Genomic DNA, 23,712 nt, shown 5'->3' on the forward strand with positions numbered 1-23,712 from the left:
GATGTTCCTATTGTAATGTCACCCTTTCCTTTGTGAGACTCACCTTTCTCTCTCCCTCTCTCTCTCTCTCTCTCTCTCTCTCTCTCTCTCTCTCTCTCTCTCCCTCTCCCCCTCTCTCTCTCTCTCTCTCCACACACCCCTCCTCCCCTGGTCAGCTGCGCACGGACGCGGAGAAGCGCTCCCTGGTGGAGAGCGGCCTGACGTGGTACAGCGAGGAGGCCAAGGCGCTGCGGCGGAGCGAGGGCGGCTACGACACGGGCAGCCTCAAGACGGAGACCTCCGGCAGCAAGTGGAAGAAGAGCAGCCGCGTGCTGGACGATGGCGGCGGCGGCGGCGGGGTCGGAGGAGGCACGGGGGTCATGGGGGTCACGGGGGTCAAGGGCGAGCTGAGGAAGCCGCAGACGCTCAGCCAGCACGGCGGCGGCGGCCTGAAGAAGGGCCGCAACCCTCCCGTCGGGGTCACCTCGCCCATCACCCACGCCTCCCAGAGCATGCTCAAAGTGGCAGGTGAGTGAGATGGACCCGAGACACGAGACACTACACTCTCTCTCTCTCTCTCTCTCAGACACTTTCTTTTGTCACATTCACTCACAAAATTCACAGTGTCTGCTACACACACATACACACACACACACACACACACACACACACACACACACACACACTCACTCACTCTCTCTCAGCAATGTCATGCGTGTTGTGTCATATGTTGACTGATTTATTTTGTTATGGCCGATTTATTTAGTTAAGACAAATTTATTTAGTTAATGCAGATTTTTAAAAAAAATAGTCAATTCTTAGGAGGAGGATGGCCATATTCATCAGTATTGCCATTCCGCAGGAAGTAAGTTCATGATCTTGTGTGACATGCCATGTGCAATACTCTCGTGAGCTGCATTGCAAAAGCACAAACAGCCATGGCCATATCATGGCCTCTCAATATGCCTTTTCAGATTTCAGACACACAAGCGTGGACGGACGCGCTTTACAGAAAGCGCCTTATATCTATTAGATCAGCTGCTGGGGCAGGCCGTGACAAAAGCCTAGATGATCCCCCTGGTCGTGGTGGAAATGCCCGGGTGCCGAATGATTCCCCACTGTGCCATGCTGTGGTTGGGGAGGGCCTTGGCGCCGTGCCAAGACAGCTGTTGCCCACAAACGGTTTTGATAGCACACCAGCACACTTTAAATCACCCATCCCCACCCATCGCCCCTTCCTGCCAGGCCCAAAGCCCACAAAAGCCTTTGTTTTTCTGTGTCCAGTGGCATTTCTTTCTCCCCACGGACTCTGTATTTATGGGAGAGAATTTACAGCAGCCGTTTGAAGGCCCTGTGAAGCTAAACAAAAAAAGAAACCAGCTATTTGTTTACATGTTTTCTTCAGTGTCACCCTTATGTTTATGACTTTCTTTTTTTTCTTTTTTTTATCACGATACAAGGCCACTCAACTGTCACAGGGAGTATAGAACCTACAGTTTGCGCAGCTGGGTTTCAAAGAGACCATCTGGACAGCGTATTGCGTGGGTGCTAGACTCTGAGGCCACACGTCTGGTAGTCACAGGTTAAAGGGGTAATATATGAGACACATGTTTTCATCTCTGTCCTCACTGTCGCTGTCAACACTGAAATATTTCAACCATTCACAACATTGCACAAAAGCACTGTGAGAAGGTTAAACCTAAATCTGAATTATAACAGGGTTCTGCACCTTTTGATGACATGAAATAGGTGGGTAGTGAATTCCTCATCTTGGAAAGAAGAGGATTAGTCTATCCGTTGTCACTCAGTGAAATGCATGCTAAGGAACCAGACCGATTTCTTTTGTTGAAATCATGATGTACTTTGCATGCAATTGAAGACTAAAAAAAGAAGGGAGTTGAAATGATATTTTAAGAGATCGTCTGGGTCTGAAGGAAAGTCAGAGCCATAGAGCTGTCTACCAGTTGTACAGGCAGTGAGCCAAAGGGCCACGAGTAAGATTGTCAGCCATGCTAGAAGAACAGTTCATCCCTAAGAGAGCAAAAGAGGGATAGACAGAGCGAGCGAGCGAGAGGGAGGGAGGGAGGGAGGGAGGGAGGGGGAGAGAAAAGTGCTCATTAGTCTTTCAGCGAGTCTGTAAATGTTAATGTCTGCCTGACGAAAGCCTGTGTCAGCAACGTCCTCCGCGTTCCACGCAACGCGCACACACTCTCCGAGGAGAGACTCTCAGATCACGATAATAAGGATTAACCCGCGGAGAGCGGGTCTGGCTGGCTGCACCGGCGCGTTTTCGAATTATCTCTGGTTTTAGAACGCAATTCTACCATGGCTCACTGGCAACATATGGTTGATATTTCTAACTGTTGGCCTTATAGTTGATTTATATACAGAAAAGAAGGCTTAAGGGACCAAAATGCAATTATTGCCCTCTGGATTTTATTGTGAAAGGCCAGGCCTCTGATGTGGCCCCGTCTGTCTCAGAGAGAGAACTCTGACTTGGAGCTCAGCGAGGTAGTCTCATTCTCTGACCTCCATATAAATCTTTCATTCAGCCTCATTGTTTGTGAAGGCTAATATCATTAACATGAATGGAAAAGAAATATTAAGATGTTTATATTTGGACACTCGTACCTTATCCTTCGAGCCAAAAATGAACCAGTCAATGTTTAATTTTACTGGTCCCATTGGTCATCTGACCTTTGTCTTTTTGTCTGTGTTTGTACATTATTATTGATGCCATATAATCTCGTTTCTTCCTCTTCCTGTTACCCATCCACCTGCCTATGCTTGCAGACACACAGACGCACGCCCTTGCACACACTGTGCTCATTAAGTAGAGTGCCTCAGCCAGCCATTTTTTTTTCTTTTGTGCTTTGCCTTGACCAGTGATAAGTGAATGTGGGGGGCGGGGTCGTCAACCACGGTGCTTCACAGAAGGCCGGTTGCAATCAGCAACGTCCAGATAGTCCAAATGTCCAAATAGGGTGATTTTGAGTTTGATGTTGTTTTTTTCAATGGTAGGAGTCCTACAAAAGATGGAAGGTGCCTGAATTCACATCCTTTCTAGTGTGCTTCAACCGCCTCAGTCCCTTTCCCCCTTTTATCCACACTGAAATCATTTCGCCTCTTAATTGACTCTGTCACGTTTGTGACACCAGATGTCGAATAGTCTTTTAGAATCTGGGCATTTTAGGCACGTTCAAGTTGGGGTTTACATAGCAAACCTAATTACCAAATTTACCAAAGACCCCATTTGTACTTTGCCACGTTCCCTTGGGCCCACGGTGTCTCTGCCTGCCTGTCATGGATATTTATAAACACTCTTAAGAGGGTCCAGATGACTTGTCACGTTACTGTTTTGTCTCAGTGCAACATTCAATTTGGCATTGTTGTGGAACAATAACTTATAATCTTTGAGATAGAGATGGTTTTTAACGTGTGACAGAAAACTGTTTTTGTTTAAACATAAAGAATCAAAACAGATTATGGACTTGGTAGGAACACCAAAGGAACCTTTTGTGGAATTATAATGCGCATTCAGACATCTGTATCGGCTTACTTCAACAGCATCCATGTGGCCTCTTGTCCACTGCCATACTGGCTGTTAATTAAATTAGGGTCAGAACCATAAACACTCCAGACTTACTCCACATGGGCTCAGTTTGATGATGGATATCACCCACTATTCACATTAGCACAGAGAGAGAGAGGGAGAGAGAGAGAGAGAGACAGAGGGATAGGGAGTGAGGGAGAAGGAGAAGTAGAAGGAGAGAGGTTGGTCATCACTACACAGTCAGAGTACAGGACTGCTGAGCCTGCACACATGCAAATACACACGCACAGGCACACAGTGTGCACACGTCAGACAGACACACACACACACACACACACACACACACACACACACACACACACACACAGGCACACAAAGTGTACACACCTCAGACACACACACACAGACACAGACACGCACACACACGTACATGCACACACACCCACACACACACACACACACACACACACACACACACACGTACACACACACACACACACACACAGAGGAAAGACACTCACTCATGCTCTTAGTGGAGTGCAAAATGTACTTTTCCAATAGGGTGTGGTAAGAATTTGAAAGCTCTGAGTTCTCTTGCTTCCTGTAGCACCCAGTGAGCTTCTATTTTAGCTCAGGACTGGACATTTTCAGAGCAATTAATAGCAACTGGGCGGGTCTAACTCTGTTAGTGAAATGGCATCAGAGGTCGAATGCCATTTACTTTGGCTGTAATTTACAATCATTAGTGCCGAGCAATTTGGTTCTCCTGTGAGGATCTGGCTTAAGCTTAATGAATACTGATGAGATGTTTTGTGGACGAAGAGGTGTGTTTTGATTAGTTGCATTCCACCGTTATGGTTTTGCTTTAGTGCGACTTTTGATGAAATGTCATTTGTGTTGGTTTGCAGCTCCAAAAGGCAACGAGAAAGCGGTGGATAAGGCTAAGATGGCCGTGAAGAACTCGGGACTTCAGCGGTCATGCTCCGACGCGGGGAAGGACAGAGGGGGGGAGAACCGCAAGCCGCCGTCCGGCCTGGTGCGTCCCTCTGCAGGAAGCTCCTTTGGCTACAAGAAGCCCACTCCGACGACGGGCACGGCCACAGTGATGACCGTGGGCGGCACCGCCATCTCCGGCGGATCGGCCACCGTTGGAAAGATACCCAAATCTTCGGGCATCCCTGTCAAACCCGCGGTGGGCGGCGGGGGGCGAAAGACCAGTCTCGATGTGTCCAACTCGGAGCAAGGTTTCCTGGCACCTAACGCACGCAGCAACATCCAGTACCGCAGCCTGCCGCGACCCGCCAAATCCAGCGCCCTGTCACTCGTGGGGGCTCGTCCGGGATCACGACCGGTGAGCACCACCATAGATGTAGGCATGCCCAGCGTGAAGACCTCCTCCATCCCTCCCCCGTCCAGACTCAAAGAGCCAGGCAGTGGGAAGAGCATCGGCCGAGCCAGCCTCGGAGGAAACGGTCCGGTCAACCAGACGGACCGGGAGAAGGAGAAGGCCAGAGCCAAAGCTGTGGTGTCGGACTCGGAGTGCGGCGATGGGTCAGTGAAGTCCACCAGCTCCACTGGTTCATCCCAGTCTGCTGTGGACATTCCCAGCTCCAAACTGCAGGGCCTCAGGCAGCCATCGATTGGGGGGAAATTCTCCGACCACTGCTCACCTACACCGCATAGGTAGGATGCTGTGTATCTTTCATGTTATATTTTAGACAGCCATCATTGACACACACTAACATATAATATTAATCTAACTTTTTAACACCCACAGACTATCCAGCAGTAAATCCATGTGCAAACCCATCCAGCCAGACAATGTCAGCACCAGCAGTGCAGACTCTGGTGTCGGGAGCATTCAGGACAAGCTTCCGCCCCGGGTGCCTCCGTACTCCAAGCTGCAGGACCTGGCCGGACTGACCACCACGGCGCCGTGCCTGACCCCGAGCCCCGCCCCGCTCCTCAACGTCAACACGTCCGACTGCTTCTCCGGCACGGTCTCCATGAGCCGCAGCAGCTCGGGCTCCCCCCTGCTCTACCCCAGGCTCTCCGGCCTGCACCGCAGCATGGAGTCGCTGCCCCTGCAGATGAGCGTCTCGCCAGCCGGGGACAGCGGCTCGGACACGGGCTCCAGGCACGAGGACCGAGCCTCGCTGGGCGGCTGGAGCAGCGGCAGCAGAACTTCTCTGTCCTTGATCGAAAGGTACGTCTTCGCTTCTAGGTCGTTTTTGATCCCATTGCTGTTCCTTAATGAAGGACCTGTGGCTGCAAGGATTGTACAGTATGTTATACTGCTGTAGCTACTGTTCGCCAGTTCATCCTAGATTGAGAAACAAGGGGGTTCCACTGAAGCAGTAGGATGAGCGTGGATATTTGAAAGGGAAAGTGGACCTTTGGCAGAGTGACTGGACAAGACCACCAAATGATCATCTAATTGAGTTCACATGGTGTCATCATCAGTCTCAGACAGTGAAAGTCTGGCCCTCTGAATCACCATGCTGTCAGCTTATTTCCCCTCAGCCCCTCTCACCCGGCTCCTCAGCACTCAGAGGCACACTGAATAATAAATCCCCCACCTCTCTCTCACTCTCTCTTTATCTCTCTCTCTCCCTCTCCTCCCTCCTCTTTCTCTCTCTCTCACTCTCTCTATCTCTCTCTCCCTCTCCTTCCCCTCTCCCCTCTCCTCTCTGTTTTCTCTATGGCCGCATGACTTCAGCCCATGGGCATTTCGTACCCCAGTGATTCATTCCACAATAAAGTGTCTGCTCCATGTGCTCCCTGACAGGGGCACAGGCCTGAATTTCCTGTCTGGACGCAGGCCTCCCGTTGCCCGTGCTGCTGTTTACGCGCTCGTACGCCCCTCACCCAACCATCCTTAAATCTTCACCCCCCTTAGGGGGACTGGTAGGCAGCCACTGCTCTTTATGAGTTTATGGGCTTTATTAGGTTTTGTTCCTCCGGGATGTGTGTATGTAAGAGTGGACATTAGCGCCATCTAATGGTATGTCCAGAAATAATGCAGACCTCTGGAATTCATCTGCACAGAGGAAAATACTGCATGTGATGCATTGTTTTATTGTGCTACTAAAAAACGATTAGTTACAAATCAAAGCAGAGAGACTAGACACAAGTGATATTGGAATGAGTTTAGCGATTATTGGTCAGTGATTGACTGATGTATTGACTAACATAGCCTACATAGCCTGGTTATTAGATCTCTATTGATTTGTAAAGTACCAATTGAGAGAAATATTGCATGCTGTATAGATACACCTCTGCTTATGCCTGTTCATATAGACCAGATAGGGAGTCGACATTGTATGCACTGGAATGAACACACATCCTTGTGCCGCATGTGTAAGAACAAGACAGCTGCAAGGTCACTGCAAGCGCGCTCCCCTCTGAGAGAACGGCCGACTCTCACACACGTCCAGTCCTATCCCGGCCCTGGTTGGGGCCAGGTCTGCTCTGCAGTCAGCAATTTGCCAGTTCCCTATTGTCCTCACACCTCTGTGCAGTACATTTCCCCTTCCAACTGGCACCCCGCAGAGGAACAAAGGCAGTCCACATGCCAACAAAGGAGGGGCTATTATCACTGAATGCTTATTATCTGTATCTCCGCAGACTGAACTCTTAACGGAATGTAAATTTGCGCAGCCTGCTGTAATTAAAATGTCTGTTTCTTTCCATGTGATTGCCTCATTTGTTGGCATATGCAGTCTTCAGTGCTCTGAAATTGTCATTTAGTTTCTTTTGTCTTCTCTTTTTTCTTACTCCAACAGCACACAAAGGGATAGAAACACTCTCCCCAAAAAAGGATTAAGGTACATATATTCAACCTATTCAATCTATTCACAGTTCAATTCAGTGCTATTTTTATCTAATGCAGAAACACACAAATATATGTTAATGTATGCATTCGTGCACTTATCAAATCTTCTGTAAATGAACCTGACAGTATGCATTTTGAACGACTGCATGTTTGTATAACACTGCCCCCTGCCTGCCGATTGCAGTCAGTACAGCAGCGTCCAGTCTGAGGACGACAGCAAGGAGAGGCGTCACTCTCACACCATCATGAGTCTGGCGGAGTCGGCCAGTCCCCCTCAGCTGCCCTCTCCCATCTCCCTGCCCCTGTCCTGTGGCAAGAGCCCGCTCACCAACGTGGGTAAGTGTCGCGCTGTGCCGCTCCTGCTCCTTCTCCTACTCGATCCCCTGGCTCCGTGCCCATTGCCAGTGTTGATGGCAGATGATTTTTTTTCGGCGGTGTCAATTTATCAACAACACACGCTTCAGCAGACATTGAGTAGGCAACATCGAGGAGAGTTCAGTCATCACCGGCTGGATGCATGTTGTCAATATCAATGCATCGAGGTGTCAGTGCACCTTTTAGTTTAGGACTCTTTTTTTAATTTGTTAGTTAATTAGTTTGAATCCAATTACAGTCCAGTTATAATCGATGAGAAATGTCTGAGTGTCTATCAGATATCCAGGTCTACACCCTTACTGTGTTGCTCCTTTACTGCCTCCTTGCCCCCTTCTGATGGCCTGCCACCACCTCTCTATTGCCCCGCAGTGGCCCCCAGTCCAGGGAGTGGTACCCCCAGGATGACCCGGTCCAACAGCATTCCCACTCATGACGCCGGGTTTGAGCTGTACACCGCCTCCCCTCTGGGCAGCACCCTGTCCCTGGTGGAGAGGCCCAAGAGCATGATCCGCTCGGGCTCCTTCAGGGACCGAGATGCCGGCGATGATGGTGAGGACACTGTTGCTGGATGAAACACGTAGAATTGTGTGCAGTCTAACTGTAAACAAATAGGGAATATGTATAACTGTAGTTGATTTTCATCATCAATCATTGCTGTGTTCATTGATGCAGCATTCTATTAGTGATTGACATTATGGTGTTATAATGATATTGGTTACAGTTGAGGGGAAAGTTATTATAGATACTGATAACAAGGTGGTAACTAACCATCTGTAATATGCAACTGTTTTTTGCAAGTTTTCATTGCAGTTTTTCCTCCATAATGTGTAAACAGTTTGTTCTAATCACGGGTCTGTTGTTTGCTGCAATTTGCATATATGGTCAAATCCACAACTTTTTTTCCCCTCCCCTCTCTTTTTCCCTCCATGTCACTCGGCCTTCCCGTCACATGCTGTCTCCAGTTCACGGCTCCATGCTCTCTTTGGCATCCAGCGTGTCCTCCAGCTATTCCTCGGTAAGTCAAGCCTGCTGACGGTAACAGAAGTGGTGTCCCGGGGTAGATAGCTGTTCGCAAACGGAGCCTCTCTGACCCTCTTGAGTGTGCAGCATGTGATCCGACTTGCAGCGCTTGTCCAGGGAGATGCAGCGCCGGCCCATTTTTGCCATTCTTTGCACGCAGTCGAGACGCCACAGGTCAGAGTGAGAGGCATAGGGTTTATAGGTCGGCCCTGATGGGGGGGAAGGGGGCCGCGAAGGTGGGGGGTCTGATTCCCAGTGGAGGTTTGTTTGTATTGATACAAATCAATGTGCCGTCAGGCATTTTGGACTGTTGCTGACTAAGTGATCTAGAGATTGGCCACCACATGGATGAACAAAAGGCTCTGACAAAACCTGTGTGACTTTTTAACAGTACGGTGTGTTTGTTAACACAGACACACACACACACACACACACACACACACACACACACACACACACACACACACACACACACACACAGACAGACACACACACATTTTTACCTGCACAAACTTCCTTTTTTGCTTCACCCTATTTATTCGCTGTGTTGTCACCACCCAATTGTTTGTTTACGCTGTGACTGGTGAGAGCACAGTGCTTCTACTGCTTACAATGACCCGGTGTTGCTTTATTAGCATTCCTCTCTGCACCTCACTGCTTCAAGTGGTCTTAGACTGCAGTTCTGATAGCGCAGTAGCTTTTAGTGGCTTATTCTCTTTCTCCCCTTTGTCCTGCTCTCCCAGGCTGAGGAGAGGATACAGGGCGAGGTAAGTTTCTCTCTTTCTTTCTTTCTTTCTTTCACTCTCTCTCTTTTTTCTGTAACCTTCACCTTTTGTCTTTGCGTCTTTTACCCATCCGTTTCCATCGTCCTCCAAGTACTTGCTTAAGTACTTGATCCTTCCCGCCTTGCATTTTCCCCTCTGCATAAATCATTCTCCATAGTCCACTCTCCGTTGTCCATATTAAGTGTCTGTGTCTTTGTGAAGGATTCATTCATTCACACAGCTGCAATATATCCACCTCTAGTATTACTTTGTACCCCTCAAGTATATGGATAGTACTTCAGAAATATGTTTTGTTCCAAAAAAAGAAATCACACACATATTTCACAGATCTAGGGAGGGGAAGACATTTTTCACATACATTTCCCTCCAGTAGCTAAATATACTGTACGTAAAGTAATACAGTATGCCATGATATTTTGGTCACTTGGCATACGTCAGTGAATAAATATGTCTACTTGAGGTGTTATATTCACTTCTTTGTCAGGTGAGAACACAAACTTGTTTTGACCTACACTAATGACTATCATAGCATGCATATACTTGTGTTTTTTATTTATGGTCTACTATTTATAGTCGAGTAAAACCATCTCTGAGGTTCTGTGGATTTGCACAGTGACTTGAAACATTTTACATGAAATGAGTTCAAGTTCACATCTATGTGTTTTTTGTTTGTGTGTATTTTGTGTGTATGTGTGTTCCTCATTGGTGTTTTGTGCGCCTGTTTGTCTATGTGTGTGTATACGTTAAGATCCCATCATTGCATCCTCGTTATGTTGTGTTACTCATGAATCAAGCCTGCGTACACACACATCTGCTTGTATCATTTGTCATGATCATGCGCTTGTTTGTAATGTAATGATTGTGTTCCTCTCCCTACAGCAAATCCGTAAACTGCGGAGGGAGCTGGAATCCTCCCAAGATAAGGTTGCCTGTCTAACCACCCAGCTGTCTGCAAACGTACGTACCTTACTTAAAGCCTCTTTTGTCTGCCTTCAATCATCTTGTTTTCTTTAATGATTGTTTATATGTTTACCTCGTTGTGACCCTTATCCGGTAATCATGAATTGGAAAAGAATGTGCCGAAGAAAGCTGAGCTGCTTCTGCTTATAGTGTACACAACATGTGTTGTGTGAGGATGCTGAGTAGGCTATTGTGCACGAAAGAAGAAAGCGACGCACAAGTGCAGTTGAAAGTACAGTTGGATTGACGTGCAGTCACGCGTGTTTGGTCACCCGGATGAGATTAAGTTTCTGGCTGCTGTTGTCTGGGGGTTGGGTGGGGGGCGACAAACAACAGTAGTCTGTGCAGATGTAGGCTACTTATCCTGAACAGAGCTGAGTAACGTTACAGTGACCGTGCCAAAGGGAAGCCATGTCACATGATACCGACATGCGGTCATATGCTACTTTGAACAACTGCTGCCGTGGCCCACGACCTTTCCTGATATAATCAAGTCACCATGTTGTCAACAGATTTCTCATGTAACTCCAGAGAAATAAATCGATTTGTAAGATGAAGAACCATCGCAAATCATTCTTTTTGATGAGTTTATTGCAAGGACACTTGTTATCCAACAAACATGAATCATCAGTGCCACTTTTGCGGATTGTAAATCATGTTCTTCTTCACTCAGAGTTTAGCGCTCTGTATCCAATTTGAGATTATTCTTCCCAACTCCCAACTACCCCAAAAAAGGTGTCACTATTCATCAGGGTAGACTATTTTACTATTTTTGTATCATTGATGATTGAGGCAAACCTTTCTTTGAAAATATCTCGCCCACAGACAGTGAACCAAGTTTAATTTTTAACTGAATTATTAATCGTCCAGATCATCGGGGAAGTACACCGACACCTACCAGTCTCTCTGGGGCTATAAAGTGGAGAGATGTTATTAATAAACTACTTTCTGCTGCATTCCTCTGTATTCTGTCCTTGAAGGGAAAAAGGCTGGGTTGAACAAAGGCATCTCTCTATGCATCATAAGCTAGTCTCTCTCTGCACTGTCTTTGCATAGCATTAATCAGACAAGGGAGCTACACCCCATTAGTGTCTGATTCTTGTTCCTGTAATGTGTGCCCTAATTTCAGCTGCATAATCAGCTTTTACGAAGAGACGTAGTGCGGCAGAAAGACTGGAAAAGGTGGAGGAGTTAGCAAAGTCATTCCTTAGATTATGTCTGTACAGCACAAAGCTCACAAAGGGTGTAGTTATCAGCCTTGTATATTAGCGAGTTCCCAATTCAGAGGGGTAATTCAAATGGTTATTACTTTGATAAAACAGTTTGTTTTAATGTGTCTTGTTGAATTAAAGCTTTCATTATTTTATTTGCAGGCGAATCTGGTTGCAGCATTTGAACAGAGTCTGACCCTCATGACGACCAGGCTGCAGTCGCTGTCCATGACTGCTGAACAGAAGGTAGGTTAGGACCCAACATGACCTCCAGGGGCCTCACTCAGTCCAGCCAGATAAACATCTGAGCACTGAGGTGCATGGCAAAATCGTATCTCCTAGGCTAATGGCGGAAGGGGGGTAAACCATCCAGCGCATGCTGAGAGGACTGAAATCTGATGATGACGAAAAAACACAGACAGTGCAGACATCACAAGTTTATCCCTCGTGCTATCGCTTACCAGGCTGCTGATGTAATGGCAAGGCAACCTGAACGTGTGTCCTAACTTGCCACTCCTGATCTAGTTGTTGTTCGCTGTGAAGTGAGAGGTACAGAGATACTTGGACAGGCCAGAAGGGAGGTAACATTACTGTGATGTGATGACCCGTCAATCACCTCCCCTGGTCAGAACCTAGCTGACCGCCCCCTTCCCTGCTAAGATCTCCACTCATCCTATCAAAAGGGACTTTCTCAGGGGATTTGGTCTCAGCATGTGTAAATCGCTGTGAGACTATGTTAACTGCTAATAGTTTAAATTATGTAAATTCATGTTATGTAAAGACATAGACCACAATATGATTGGATCAACTCGACAGATATACAGTACAGCAAATGTTACATTGAAGTACCATATGTACAGGGGGATATGGAGTGGTTCCCTGAAATATCTAAAAGTCAAAAACGTAGTACAAAATGCCTGAGGTACATCCTGATAAATAATCTATATTTCTACTCCTCTTTGTGTATCCACGGTCATACAGAATAAAAAGCACAGTGACCTCTTACATGTATATTCACTGAAGTGGAACACCCAATTAGGGTCAAATGATGGTTTGGGGGAGGGGGGGGGTAGGCTCCCCTTTTTACAGTGATGCCCATAAAGCCGATGTGTGCCCCATATTCTCCCTCAGGGCAAACAGTCGCATTTCCAACATTCCGGAATGCCCTTGCACTACCACTGCTTTAGTGTGGGATTCCTTAAGTGCGGAGTGGCCTCTTCCCTGCTTTTGTTCTTCGCTATTTAATGGAGGGCTGCTCTGAATTGCTCAGAGGATGCTCTTTGTTTGGGCTTCTTTTCAGTGATCCATGAAAAAGAGGAGTCTCTGTTACAGTATTGACATTATTAACCTCCCCGAAACACTAGCGGCAGTGGAGGACCTCTGTCAACTGCAGCCATTGTGGTCACTGTAACAGTGACTTGTCGTATGCAGGCTATGAAAGCATTGTGAGTCAGTGGAGGAGAATGAGCAGGGTGGGTGGCCTTACAGTCAGCCTTTTCTCCTCTTCAGGACTCGGAGTTGCAAGACCTGCGTGACACCATCGATTCCCTGAAGACCAAGAACCACGAGGCCCAAGAAGTCATACATGAAGCTCTTAACAGCCACGAGAACGCCCCAAATGGTGAGTGCTTCCAAGTCTTAAACCTGACTGGATAATGGTGAAAAATGTAGGCTTTATGAGAATGAACGGAGATTGTGGTGGGGTGGATATGTTGACGTTAACCAGCGTCTCCCCCTGTCGCCTGCTCCCACAGAGTTGCGGATGAGGAGGCAGAACTCTTCAGAGAGCATCTCCAGTCTCAACAGCATCACCAGCCACTCCAGCATAGGCAGTCTCAAAGAGCAGGAGGCCAAGAACAAGAAGAAGAAGAAGAGCTGGGTAAGAGCACATGCACAAGAGCACTTCCTGTTTTTATTTACAAAACACAGAGAAGGGAAATACGGTGGTGGTGAGAGCAGACAGACACGGTATGGACTGCAGTCAGATACTGCACATACTCGCTTATCAGAGATAGTGGTATACGTGAAGGCTTATAGGCTTCCTGGTCCTACAGTATATATTCTGTATCTTCATCTCTTAGTAAATGTTTGATCATGGGGAGCATTTTTACGTTATATTTGGAGTCAGTAAGACTGGTTTTATTTAATCCATTATGCGTGCCTAGTGCCTACTCATGACAAAGCAATATGATTGTGTTTGTAAATGATATTCAAAAAGATGTACCCTCTTCTTGGAGTGTGTGCCCAGTCTGATCCTAGTATTCCCTTATCTGTTTGTCTTTTCTGTAAATGATAAAGGTGGTTGAGGTGAGTGTCTTTCTGACCAGCCTGTTCCAGATTATGTCATATGCCACAGATTGTTAATGGCCAACATCATGGATGTCTTAACACTCATTTCATGCAACTTGCTGATTCCTAACTTCAACAGTGCCATGTCTTTTGTATCAAGGCTCACTGGCCATCCACCTGGTTACGAATGGAACCTGTCGTTTTGTCGTGTCTTGTCTTACTAATTTTACCGAGATGTCTGAAGCCAGCTAACATTTAAATCATTGGTCACACTAACAAAAGCAAGGATGTCTAATTCCATGCCTGTTCTCCTACAGTATGACCATAAACAGAGCAGCGATTGCTGCTGAATGTACTGCAATTATTCTAGAATAATATACGCTTCGGAAAAGATCAGGGAGATCAGCTTTACGAGTCATGATAGCAAAATAATAACCAAGTGTGTATCCATCAATGTTTGCAGCTGAGGAGCTCTTTCAACAAGGCTTTCAGCATCAAGAAAGGCTCCAAGACTGGCTCGTTCTACTCGGACATTGAGGAGATCGCCACCCCCGATTCCTCTGCCCCCAACTCCCCCAAACTTGTCCACGAGGGCGGGGAGAACTCGGACCAGCATCCCGAGCAGCCCGTGTCAGCCACCTCGTCCATGTAAGTGCATATTGTCTTGTTCTCAGCAACTCTATTTTTAACTCTATCTATCGCCCCCCACCTTATCTTTTGATGCGCCTATAGCTTGTCTGGGACTCGACCGCGCCGGAAATGCAAAGGGCACTTAAGGTGCCTAAGCGCTGTACTGTATATTAAGTTTCTTTGGATTGAAGGTGCCTGCCAAGTGTAATAGAACCGCCGTGCACAGCTATGAGGTTCCCTTGTTGTGACTTGGCATGCTTGCTGACTGGGGGATGCTATTTACAGAATCTTCGAAACGAGCGAGGAGAACGAAAACGATGAGAAAGTCGTGTCTGACCTTCGCTCGGAGCTCTGGGAGAAGGAAATGAAGCTGACGGATATTCGCCTGGAGGCCCTGAGTTCGGCACACCAGCTCGAGCAACTGCGCGAGGCCATGAACAGCATGCAGGTTTGGAAAATCATTGCATACTCTATGACTGTACCGCATCTTTGTATCATAAATGTATGCAAAGGGGTTTACAGTATATCATGCCTGTATTGTCATATGAATTGAAAATGAATTGAGTCATAATTACACACGTAAAGCAATATTATGATTGTGTTGTCTTTTGAGTGTAAATATTTGTTGAGCAGAGTAGCCTGACCTGGTGTTTAGAGATTCCTCTGTTCTTGCATTATTGCTCCCCAGAGACAGACAGAAGTGTGAGACCTATACGTCAGTGTGAGCAATAATTGCTAGTCCTCTTGACATCATCACGCTTTTTTCTCCCTCAGTCGACCGTGGAAAATCTGAAAGCGGAGAACTGTCAGCTGAAGACCGGAACCACGACCACCACTGGGCCGTCCATGTCCACGTCCCAGCCCTCGGGTCTGTCGTCGCTACTGGGCTCGTCGCCTCAGAGGTCCATGAACATGTCCCTCACCAAGTCCTTCAGTCTCAGCCTTAACGAGTGCAGCGACCCCGGTAAGGACCGAGGACCACACACAGTCAGTCACAGGTCACCACAGTCGGTAGAGTAAAGGTCAGCGGGGTTGCTTTTGTGACACTAATTGTGACTCTTTATTTGTTTGTCTGCAGAAATCACGCCCATAAGCATGCTGAGCCTGTCTGCTCACAGAGAGGACGTTTCTGTGCGTGTGGTGGTCCACATGGACCACACGCCCTCAAAAGAGGTAGGCCAAAAAGAAAACGTCTTTCAATGTGCATTTGAAGTCGGTATGAATTATAAACAATATAATAGGTCTTCTCTAACACTTTATATTTCATTCTTAGGTTTGACTGATGCTATGAAAGAATTAGAAATTAGAAGTCTAATTTCAAACCATTCTCACTTTGCCTTCATCCTTGTTTACAGCCAAAGCAGCAAGACTTTTACATTGGCTCTGCGAGAATTAATGCTAAAACTGACTGGTTGAAGCTTGATAAATTCATCGTGCTGGCTTTCACGGTGAGGCGACAATTGTCATAATGTAACACTTGACATTGAGCAGCATTTGTATTTCTTTTTAATAATAATTAAAAATTAAACAACTGTTCTGTCATGTAATACATTGTTATCTTCTCTTTCACAATCTCCAGGACTACATCAGCAAGGTGGACCCTGTGTCCAGCATGGGCCTGTCCCCCGACTCCATCCACAGCTATGACATCAACCACAACCAGAGGGTGCTAGGGGCCGAGCCCCCGGAGAGCACACCGGCTCACTGCTTGGGCAAAGGGCCCAGCCGCATCACCGTGTCCCTGAAGGGTAAGTAGCAGAACAGTCTGTCTCACACCTCTCTAGGTCTGCCTTCATTTATCAGATTTAGTGCTAATCTGAACCAGAGCCAGAGGGGGAAATAACCGGTGAATTGCATACCTCCTTTATTTGCTTACTTAAGGAGTAAGTCTATCTTTGTCTAGTAGTAAGGCTATCCACGTCGACAGTCTTCTTTTTTCAGTTTTGATTCTTGGGCTGGTTCACATTTACACTGATACGTTGATGCGTTTAGAGAAAACATGTGCTATGCTAGGTCTCTCCACCGCCACTGCAATACATACCATCATTAGTCATTAAGTAGAATTATATGGTGCACTTCTATACGAAACATTAAATGCTCTATACAGAATGTTACTGTGTAATATTGCAACACCCCTAACTATCTGTGTGTCAATGTCTCTCTTTCTGTGTGTGTGTGTGTGTGTGTGTGTGTGTGTGTGTGTGTGTGTGTGTGTGTGTGTGTGTGTGTGTGTGTGTGTCCATCTGCAGGCCTGAAGGAGAAGTGTGTGGACAGCCTCGTGTTTGAGACGCTCATCCCCAAGCCCATGCTGCAGCACTACATCAGCCTTCTGCTCAAGCACCGGCGCCTGGTCTTCTCCGGGCCCAGCGGCACGGGCAAATCCTACCTCACCTCACGCCTGGCCGACTACCTGCTGGAGCGCAGCGGGCAGGAGCCGTCCGCTGGCGCTGCCGTCACCTTCAACATGCACCACCGCTCCTGCAAGGTGAGTGAGGGCACCCTGGAGGGCATATGATGCCAAAACCTAAGTGGAAATATGAAAGCGGACGTCTGTGGAAAGAGCATTGAGAGTAAAAATAACAGCGCATGCTACTTAGCTCAAGTGATGGAATTGGCAAGAACAAGAAACACAATCGTCTATGCTTTTCCATGCTTTGCTTATCTGGGTTGTTTTTTTCCTCTTCTACAGGATCTTCAGTTATATCTGTCCAACCTGGCCAATCAGATCGACCGAGAGATCAGCACTGGCGATATACCACTGGTGATTATTCTGGATGATATCAGTGATGCGACAGCCTTAAGTGAGCTTGTCAACAGTGCCCTTACATGCAAATATCATAAATGGTAAGAGCTGCACAGACTCACATCGAAATGAATCAAGTCATCACAAAATGAACATGATTTATGTGTTTTGTTTTTGAATTGAGGTTTAACCTGTGTTTTTGTTATATCACAGCCCATATATCATTGGAACAACAAATCAGTGTGTGAAAATGGCATCTAATCATGGCCTACATCTTAGCTTTAGGTAAGCTTATACCACTATGCCACAAAAAGTGGCGAGTCCTGTTACTAAGAAAACATAATTTTATGCAGTATGTAATGGATATTTGATTGAATGGTTCTTGTTTTCATTAAAAGGATGGTCACATTTTCCAACAACGTGGAACCAGCAAATGGATTCCTAGTGCGCTACTTGCACAGGAAGCTAATTGAGTCTGAGAACGAAAGCACTTTGACCAGTGAGGAACTCTTACGGGTGCTGGACTGGGTCCCCAAACTCTGGTACCACCTGCACACTTTCCTGGAGAAGCACAGCACTTCCGATTTCCTCATAGGTAAAACTTTTCAAAAGTACAACCTGCCAATTGGTTCCATAGTGTATTATTCTTTGCAGAACAAACAATATTGTGCCTCAGTTTTCCCTTTACACAAATGAAGATAGAATATAGAAACTAATTTCTGAACTATTGGTAGTAATAGCATGTCATACTGTAGGATTAGAGGTACTCATTGCTCTTGTCTCCTCTCTAGGCCCTTGCTTCTTCCTCTCCTGTCCGGTCACAGTAGAGGAATTCCGACCCTGGTTCATTGACCTATGGAACCAGTCCATCATCCCATATTTGCAAGAGGGTGCCAGGGATGGCTTAAAGGTGGGCTGCTATAATATAACGTACAGTAAATGTATGGACAAATATATGTCTGCGTGCTGTATTTGCAGCCTATCACATTGAGAATTAGTCAATGATCATTTAATTAAAGCAACACTAAAGAGTTTTTCGTACCTTAAAATAATGTTTCCAAAATCATTTCAGCGGTTCATCAACTCGTAACAGGGTGAAGGGCTCTTAAGCTTTCACTTCGCGGCCCTCTATTGGCTATAACCGCACTATGTAACTTTAGGAGGTGGGGTAGTGTATCTGTAGTTCGATTAAATGAGACATCAGAAACTAATTTGACTTGCTTCGATGTCGCAATACATCATACTTTCATAAAATCATGCAACATTCTACCTTGTCTGTTATTTGCTGGATAAACAAGTACCGTGTGTGCGACAGAGGAAAAGTGCTTTAGTGTTGCTTTAATAGGCCAGCCTTCATTTTGAGAGTAATGTTTACAGGAAAGATATGTTTTTTTTGTGCCTCTTTTTGGTAACTTACGTCCGTCCATTTGAATGATTTGTGGTAATGTAGCATCATGTGATGTAACATGACGTCGTTGTTGTGCTGCAGGTACAAAGGCAGAGGCCAGCGTGGGAAGACCCAGTGGAGTGGACGAGGGACACACTCCCATGGCCATCAGCCCAGCAGGATCAGGCCAAGCTCTTCCACCTGCCTCCCCCCACCGTGGACTCCAGCAGCTCCGGGCAGCCCTGCGAGGAGAGGGTGGCCAAGGAGGCGACGCTACCCAGCTCCCTGGAGTCCGATCCATTGGTGAGTTTTATTCATTTTACGTCAGAAGCCCAGTTACAGCCCAGATTATTTTAATTGAGAAATGAGGGGCAGACAGCAAGTCATGAAACGGAGAACAGACCATAAGAAAAACGAAACAGCTGAAACACGCTCAGAGATGCGTGGACACAGTCAGACAAAGAACAGCTACAAACAGAGGATTAAGCACAAAAGGCAATAAACAGAAAATATGGACTATTGTGTGAGAGCAACAAAACAGAGGGTAGTAATTAAGGGTGATGATTGTGATCAGATGGGGAGAAGGCCACAGAACAAATGACAAATGGAGCATAAAAGCACATGGCAATGCAATGCACACAATGGCCAGCAGGGTGGCCATCAGCCCCAGTTTATGCAGGTGAACTGACAGCAGGCTTCTCTGTTATTGTGCCATTGCTGTAGATAGTATGGACTTATGTATGCCGGTAGCAAAATGATAGTGATTTGCTTAGTGGTCTGTCTCAAAATGCCAAATCTCTGAACTTCAGAGTGACTAAATGTATTCAAAATTCTCATACACTGTTGTTTGTTTGTTTCCATAACCCAGATGGCTATGCTGCTAAAACTTCAAGAGTCTGCCAACTTTGTTGAGTCACCTGAAGGAGACCTCTCGGGGGAGCCCAACTTCCAGGCCACCCTATGATCGTCACATCACCATAGAGACCATCCTCTTGCCATAAAGACTGATCACGCGCACCACAAAGATTGACCGTTCGCTAAATGGCTTGTGCTGTTATCCATTCCCCTCGCATTGTTGGTTCGCAGCCCCCCATTCCTTCCCCTTACTGTTGAGCCCAGTTATGAGTGGAACACTTTTGGATACTGTCCCCTGTCCCCCGTCCCCCCCCCCCTTGAACAGCTGGTCAAGCTTATCTCAGTTGGTTCACCTCCCAGTGTAAGGGAAGTGTAGTAGACTTGTTACATTTGGCACCAAATGTATGAGAGTAGACTGTTGCCCCATTGGCTCCCGCCCTTTCCTTGTTTAAATGAACAAGTGTTTGGCGATCGCCAAAGTACCCCTGGGTGATTATCCAGATATCCCTTTGGAGCCGGTAGCCGCTCCCTCCTAGAGACAGCTGCTGACTGGATATCTAACAGTTGGCATTCAGTGTGCGTCACCACTCCAGACTGTTAGTTATTTATAATTTACAACTTATCACTACCCAGCTTGTGATCTTTCCCTGTATACTCTTCCCCCCCATTGTTTACATTGACCTTGCTGCACCTTAGTATTTCCTTTGACATATGCGCGCCGCGCGCCCATACAGTTATGAATACCGAAGGGCAAAGTTGGTCAGAAACGCTCAAAACATGACAAATAATCACAAGAATAGAAAGAAATCAGTATCATGCTTCTTTTGGTTCTGCTTTACATACAGGCTTCATAAGCTCAGGCCACACCGGGTTTCTTTCCCATGTTCATCTTAAACGAGGGCGCAATTGGTATTGTTTGGTGATTGTGGTGTACAAACAAACATAAAGGTGAATAATCCTGTTAATAGTTTTAGAGAACAGTTAACCTGGATTTTGAATCCCAAACTGGGATACAGTAAACATCAACTGTGTAATAATCAAGTTGTTTGGGACCAAGGCACACTTATGCAACTTATTCAATATAATGTATGGTGCTCAGACAACCGCCTTATATGTTCCTCAGTCATGATTTATGATGTCACTAAAATACAAAACCATAACGGTTCCTCGTCGTAAAAGGAATGATCATTTGTACCATGCACAGGTTGCATGTTTAACACTTTAGATCGTTGTGTCACACTGATCACTTTTAACATGTGCTGTTGTACCGGATGCTGTAGTAAATAGCACACAGTGTTCTTCGGTGAACCACACAGTGTTCATTTGAGTTCCTTTTTGTCAGTCGGATCGAGCAGCGCAGGTTGAAGAAAATAGCTTGGATGTTAAAAGTGCGGTTAACGCTCAGCAATTTCAGCTGTGTGGACTATTTTGCCTTCATGTAGCTCGCTAATGTCACTGGCGCAATGCTAATCTCTCTAAGAGGGAGGTGCTCATCATGCCATTGTGGTGTCATGGCATGTTCACATATTTCTCATGCTACATTGTTTGCCTCCCAATTAGATTCCACCAAAAACCACTCAATGGAAGTGAGAGGGGTTTTTTTAAGGAAAAAAAACTTGCATTCATGTTGCTTAACGTTCTTTACATCGTAATGTAGGGAAAATGTTATGTGAAAAGAAAAAAAAAGCCAGAGAAGAAACCATACAAAAATGTATGAATGTATAAATATCAAACTCTTGGTGACCTCGCTCAATTTCAAATTGTCCAAAATATGTCCCAGTAAGAATATAACAGGTATGGCCTTGTTAGCATATTGATTCTATCTTGAGCCTCAGAGCATGATCGTAGAAAGCATGATGTGTCAGAGCATTTACCATTTGATGATATAAAAAATATTGCAGTCCTACTCCTGAAATGAATCAAACAAAACCCAAGACATGAAAAGTGAGATATGCCATGTTTGATTCAAACCATGGAAAGGATCGTCTATATGTCAATGGCTTTCTGACTTTCATTTTCAAATACTCTAAGCTTTCTGTAGTGAATTATCAGCCTGACCACACTTGATTGGTCGACAAAAAAACAGATTGCTGATTGGTGATATTACAGTGCTTCTAATGGTGACTATATGGTAGTGCACTACTATAGAAATACCCCTATAGTTTTCCCTATGAGGAGGTTGAAACAAAGTGCTTAAAATTGGAATTGGTTTTGTCTTAAATAGTGTGCCTTCAAGTGAATGCACTGATAGTTCGCTATAATTGCCATTGCAAGTGTTGCATGCTTAGATATATGACCTTGTCAGCCAAATATGCCATTTACTGTAAGCCAACAAGCCTATCATAAGAGATGATGCTTGCAGATTCTGTGATATTATTCTCAGACAACCCAGCATAGGACCTTTTCTATGTCATTTTATAAGATGATTTATATAAAAACAAAACATACCAACCAGTCATCTGTAAGTATAGTAGACTTAAGGCAAATACACACACACAATAAGAATTCACTGTAAATGTAACATCTGTCCAAAAATGTGTCATGTCATGTAATTCCATTCATATTAGCGTTATAATATCAACAATAACAAAACTACCCAGGAGCTCAATAAACTGCCACTAATGTTATTGTATGTAACCATTTTTAATTTCAACATAACATCCTGCAGATTTATTCAAGTCTCCTCTATGTTGCTTTTCTACCTTTGCTCAATGGAAGTCTCAGACAAGTGATTTTAAAATGGCATTTAAAATCAAGTCTGCCTGTTTACAACAGTAGTCATTTGGGTAACTGTCAAGCACTTCAGGCATCCCTGTTAGCCTGTGGTTGAAGAGGAGTTTTCAACTGACAAACATGTGCCTAAAGTGAGGTAATAGCATTCATGTGATCAAGAGTGCTTAAAATAATGAACTACCGTGTGTGTATACAGATGACAGGAAAAGTGTTGAAAAGATGCAAGCTTTTATCTCTTTCTTCCTATATTATTGCTCCTCCCCGCCCCAACCCCTTCCTCAAGTTTGAACATTGCTGCTTTTTGTGTATGTTACCCCGCGTGTTGAAATTGTTGCTCTAGTCTAGAGATGTTGAATGGTTGGACGGTTCAGCAACTTCTATTGGCTTTGAATGCTACAGTTATGTGAGACCTTTCATCAAATTCCAAGAGATTTGATTTTCTCTGAGCCATTTGGTCCCATGCTTTTGATCTTATGGATGTGCTGTTATGTAATTACTATTTATTTATTTGCTTTATGACACTGAAAGACTATTAACAGATGTTTTGCTTTAAAAGCTGCAGTATCTGGATTACTATCCAATATAATTATGAGTCCCACATTAATCACCGTACAGGGTGGAGCGGAAAAAAAAGGCTATTGAGAAATAAGACCCTCATTGCCAAAGCCAACAGAGGTTGCCGAAGCATCTTATGGAGGTTTTAAAAACTGTGGATGTGACAACAGTGAAATGATGTGACTGAGATGTAAGATAAGCAATGCTGAAGCTGCCGTGCAAGCTGCCACAAGTGTTAGGAATGCGTGTCAGCTTGGTTGATTTGCCTAAATTGCATTATAAGACCTTTGTATCCCTCTGGGGGAGTTTCAAATAATCTTTATTTTGTTTCTTTCTTCTTGTTCTTCTTACTTTTTAAAAAAGGAACTTGTTTTCTTATGAAATTCTTTGTAAAACTTTCTACTTTGTACAGAACACGTCAGATGTAAACAGTGTATATAGTTGCCTCATTCGCGACAACAATCACATTCAAATAGATGTTAAAGGAGAAAATCTAGCTCGGGATTGTTATATGAGGGACAAAGATTGATTTTTTTTTTTTATGTCTGTGCTGAAGGTCCTAAATCCAAAAAGGGTCCTGAAAGACATGTTTTGGAAGTGGAAAGTTCCATCCATTTAACATGTTCAGTTCTCTCAATAAAGTCATGCCATTCTTTATTTTTGAGTCACTCTTATATTGTTAAGATGTATTACTTAGGCTACTGTTTAACATAATGTTCAAGTATTGTATTACGTAACCAACTCATTATGCAGAGTTTTCTCTAGGCTATATTAGCAAGCACAATTGTGGCGTCTTCTTTAT

The 23,712-nt window shown here is 45.3% G+C and overlaps 1 protein-coding gene across 1 annotated transcript in view; it reads left to right on the plus strand.

Annotated features, from left to right (window-relative positions):
- The window catches only part of LOC134087820 (neuron navigator 1-like), an 87,797-nt gene extending 64,219 nt beyond the window's left edge, over positions 1–23,578 (plus strand). Inside the window, exons 8-32 of the mRNA XM_062541577.1 lie at positions 156–507; positions 4,441–5,215; positions 5,310–5,738; positions 7,318–7,359; positions 7,552–7,703; positions 8,112–8,291; positions 8,705–8,757; positions 9,506–9,529; positions 10,427–10,504; positions 11,881–11,964; positions 13,228–13,339; positions 13,473–13,597; positions 14,471–14,655; positions 14,923–15,085; positions 15,412–15,601; positions 15,716–15,810; positions 15,993–16,085; positions 16,217–16,385; positions 16,887–17,122; positions 17,327–17,481; positions 17,594–17,665; positions 17,779–17,975; positions 18,172–18,290; positions 18,870–19,070; positions 19,636–23,578. Coding sequence (XP_062397561.1) covers positions 156–507; positions 4,441–5,215; positions 5,310–5,738; positions 7,318–7,359; positions 7,552–7,703; positions 8,112–8,291; positions 8,705–8,757; positions 9,506–9,529; positions 10,427–10,504; positions 11,881–11,964; positions 13,228–13,339; positions 13,473–13,597; positions 14,471–14,655; positions 14,923–15,085; positions 15,412–15,601; positions 15,716–15,810; positions 15,993–16,085; positions 16,217–16,385; positions 16,887–17,122; positions 17,327–17,481; positions 17,594–17,665; positions 17,779–17,975; positions 18,172–18,290; positions 18,870–19,070; positions 19,636–19,731 — 4,377 coding nt within the window. The 3' untranslated portion in view covers positions 19,732–23,578. The remainder of the gene's footprint in view (positions 1–155; positions 508–4,440; positions 5,216–5,309; positions 5,739–7,317; positions 7,360–7,551; positions 7,704–8,111; positions 8,292–8,704; positions 8,758–9,505; positions 9,530–10,426; positions 10,505–11,880; positions 11,965–13,227; positions 13,340–13,472; positions 13,598–14,470; positions 14,656–14,922; positions 15,086–15,411; positions 15,602–15,715; positions 15,811–15,992; positions 16,086–16,216; positions 16,386–16,886; positions 17,123–17,326; positions 17,482–17,593; positions 17,666–17,778; positions 17,976–18,171; positions 18,291–18,869; positions 19,071–19,635) is intronic.
- Positions 23,579–23,712: the final 134 nt, after the last annotated feature.

Source organism: Sardina pilchardus, chromosome 7, assembly GCF_963854185.1.
Source record: "Sardina pilchardus chromosome 7, fSarPil1.1, whole genome shotgun sequence".
NCBI classification, from domain to species: Eukaryota; Metazoa; Chordata; class Actinopteri; order Clupeiformes; family Clupeidae; genus Sardina; species Sardina pilchardus.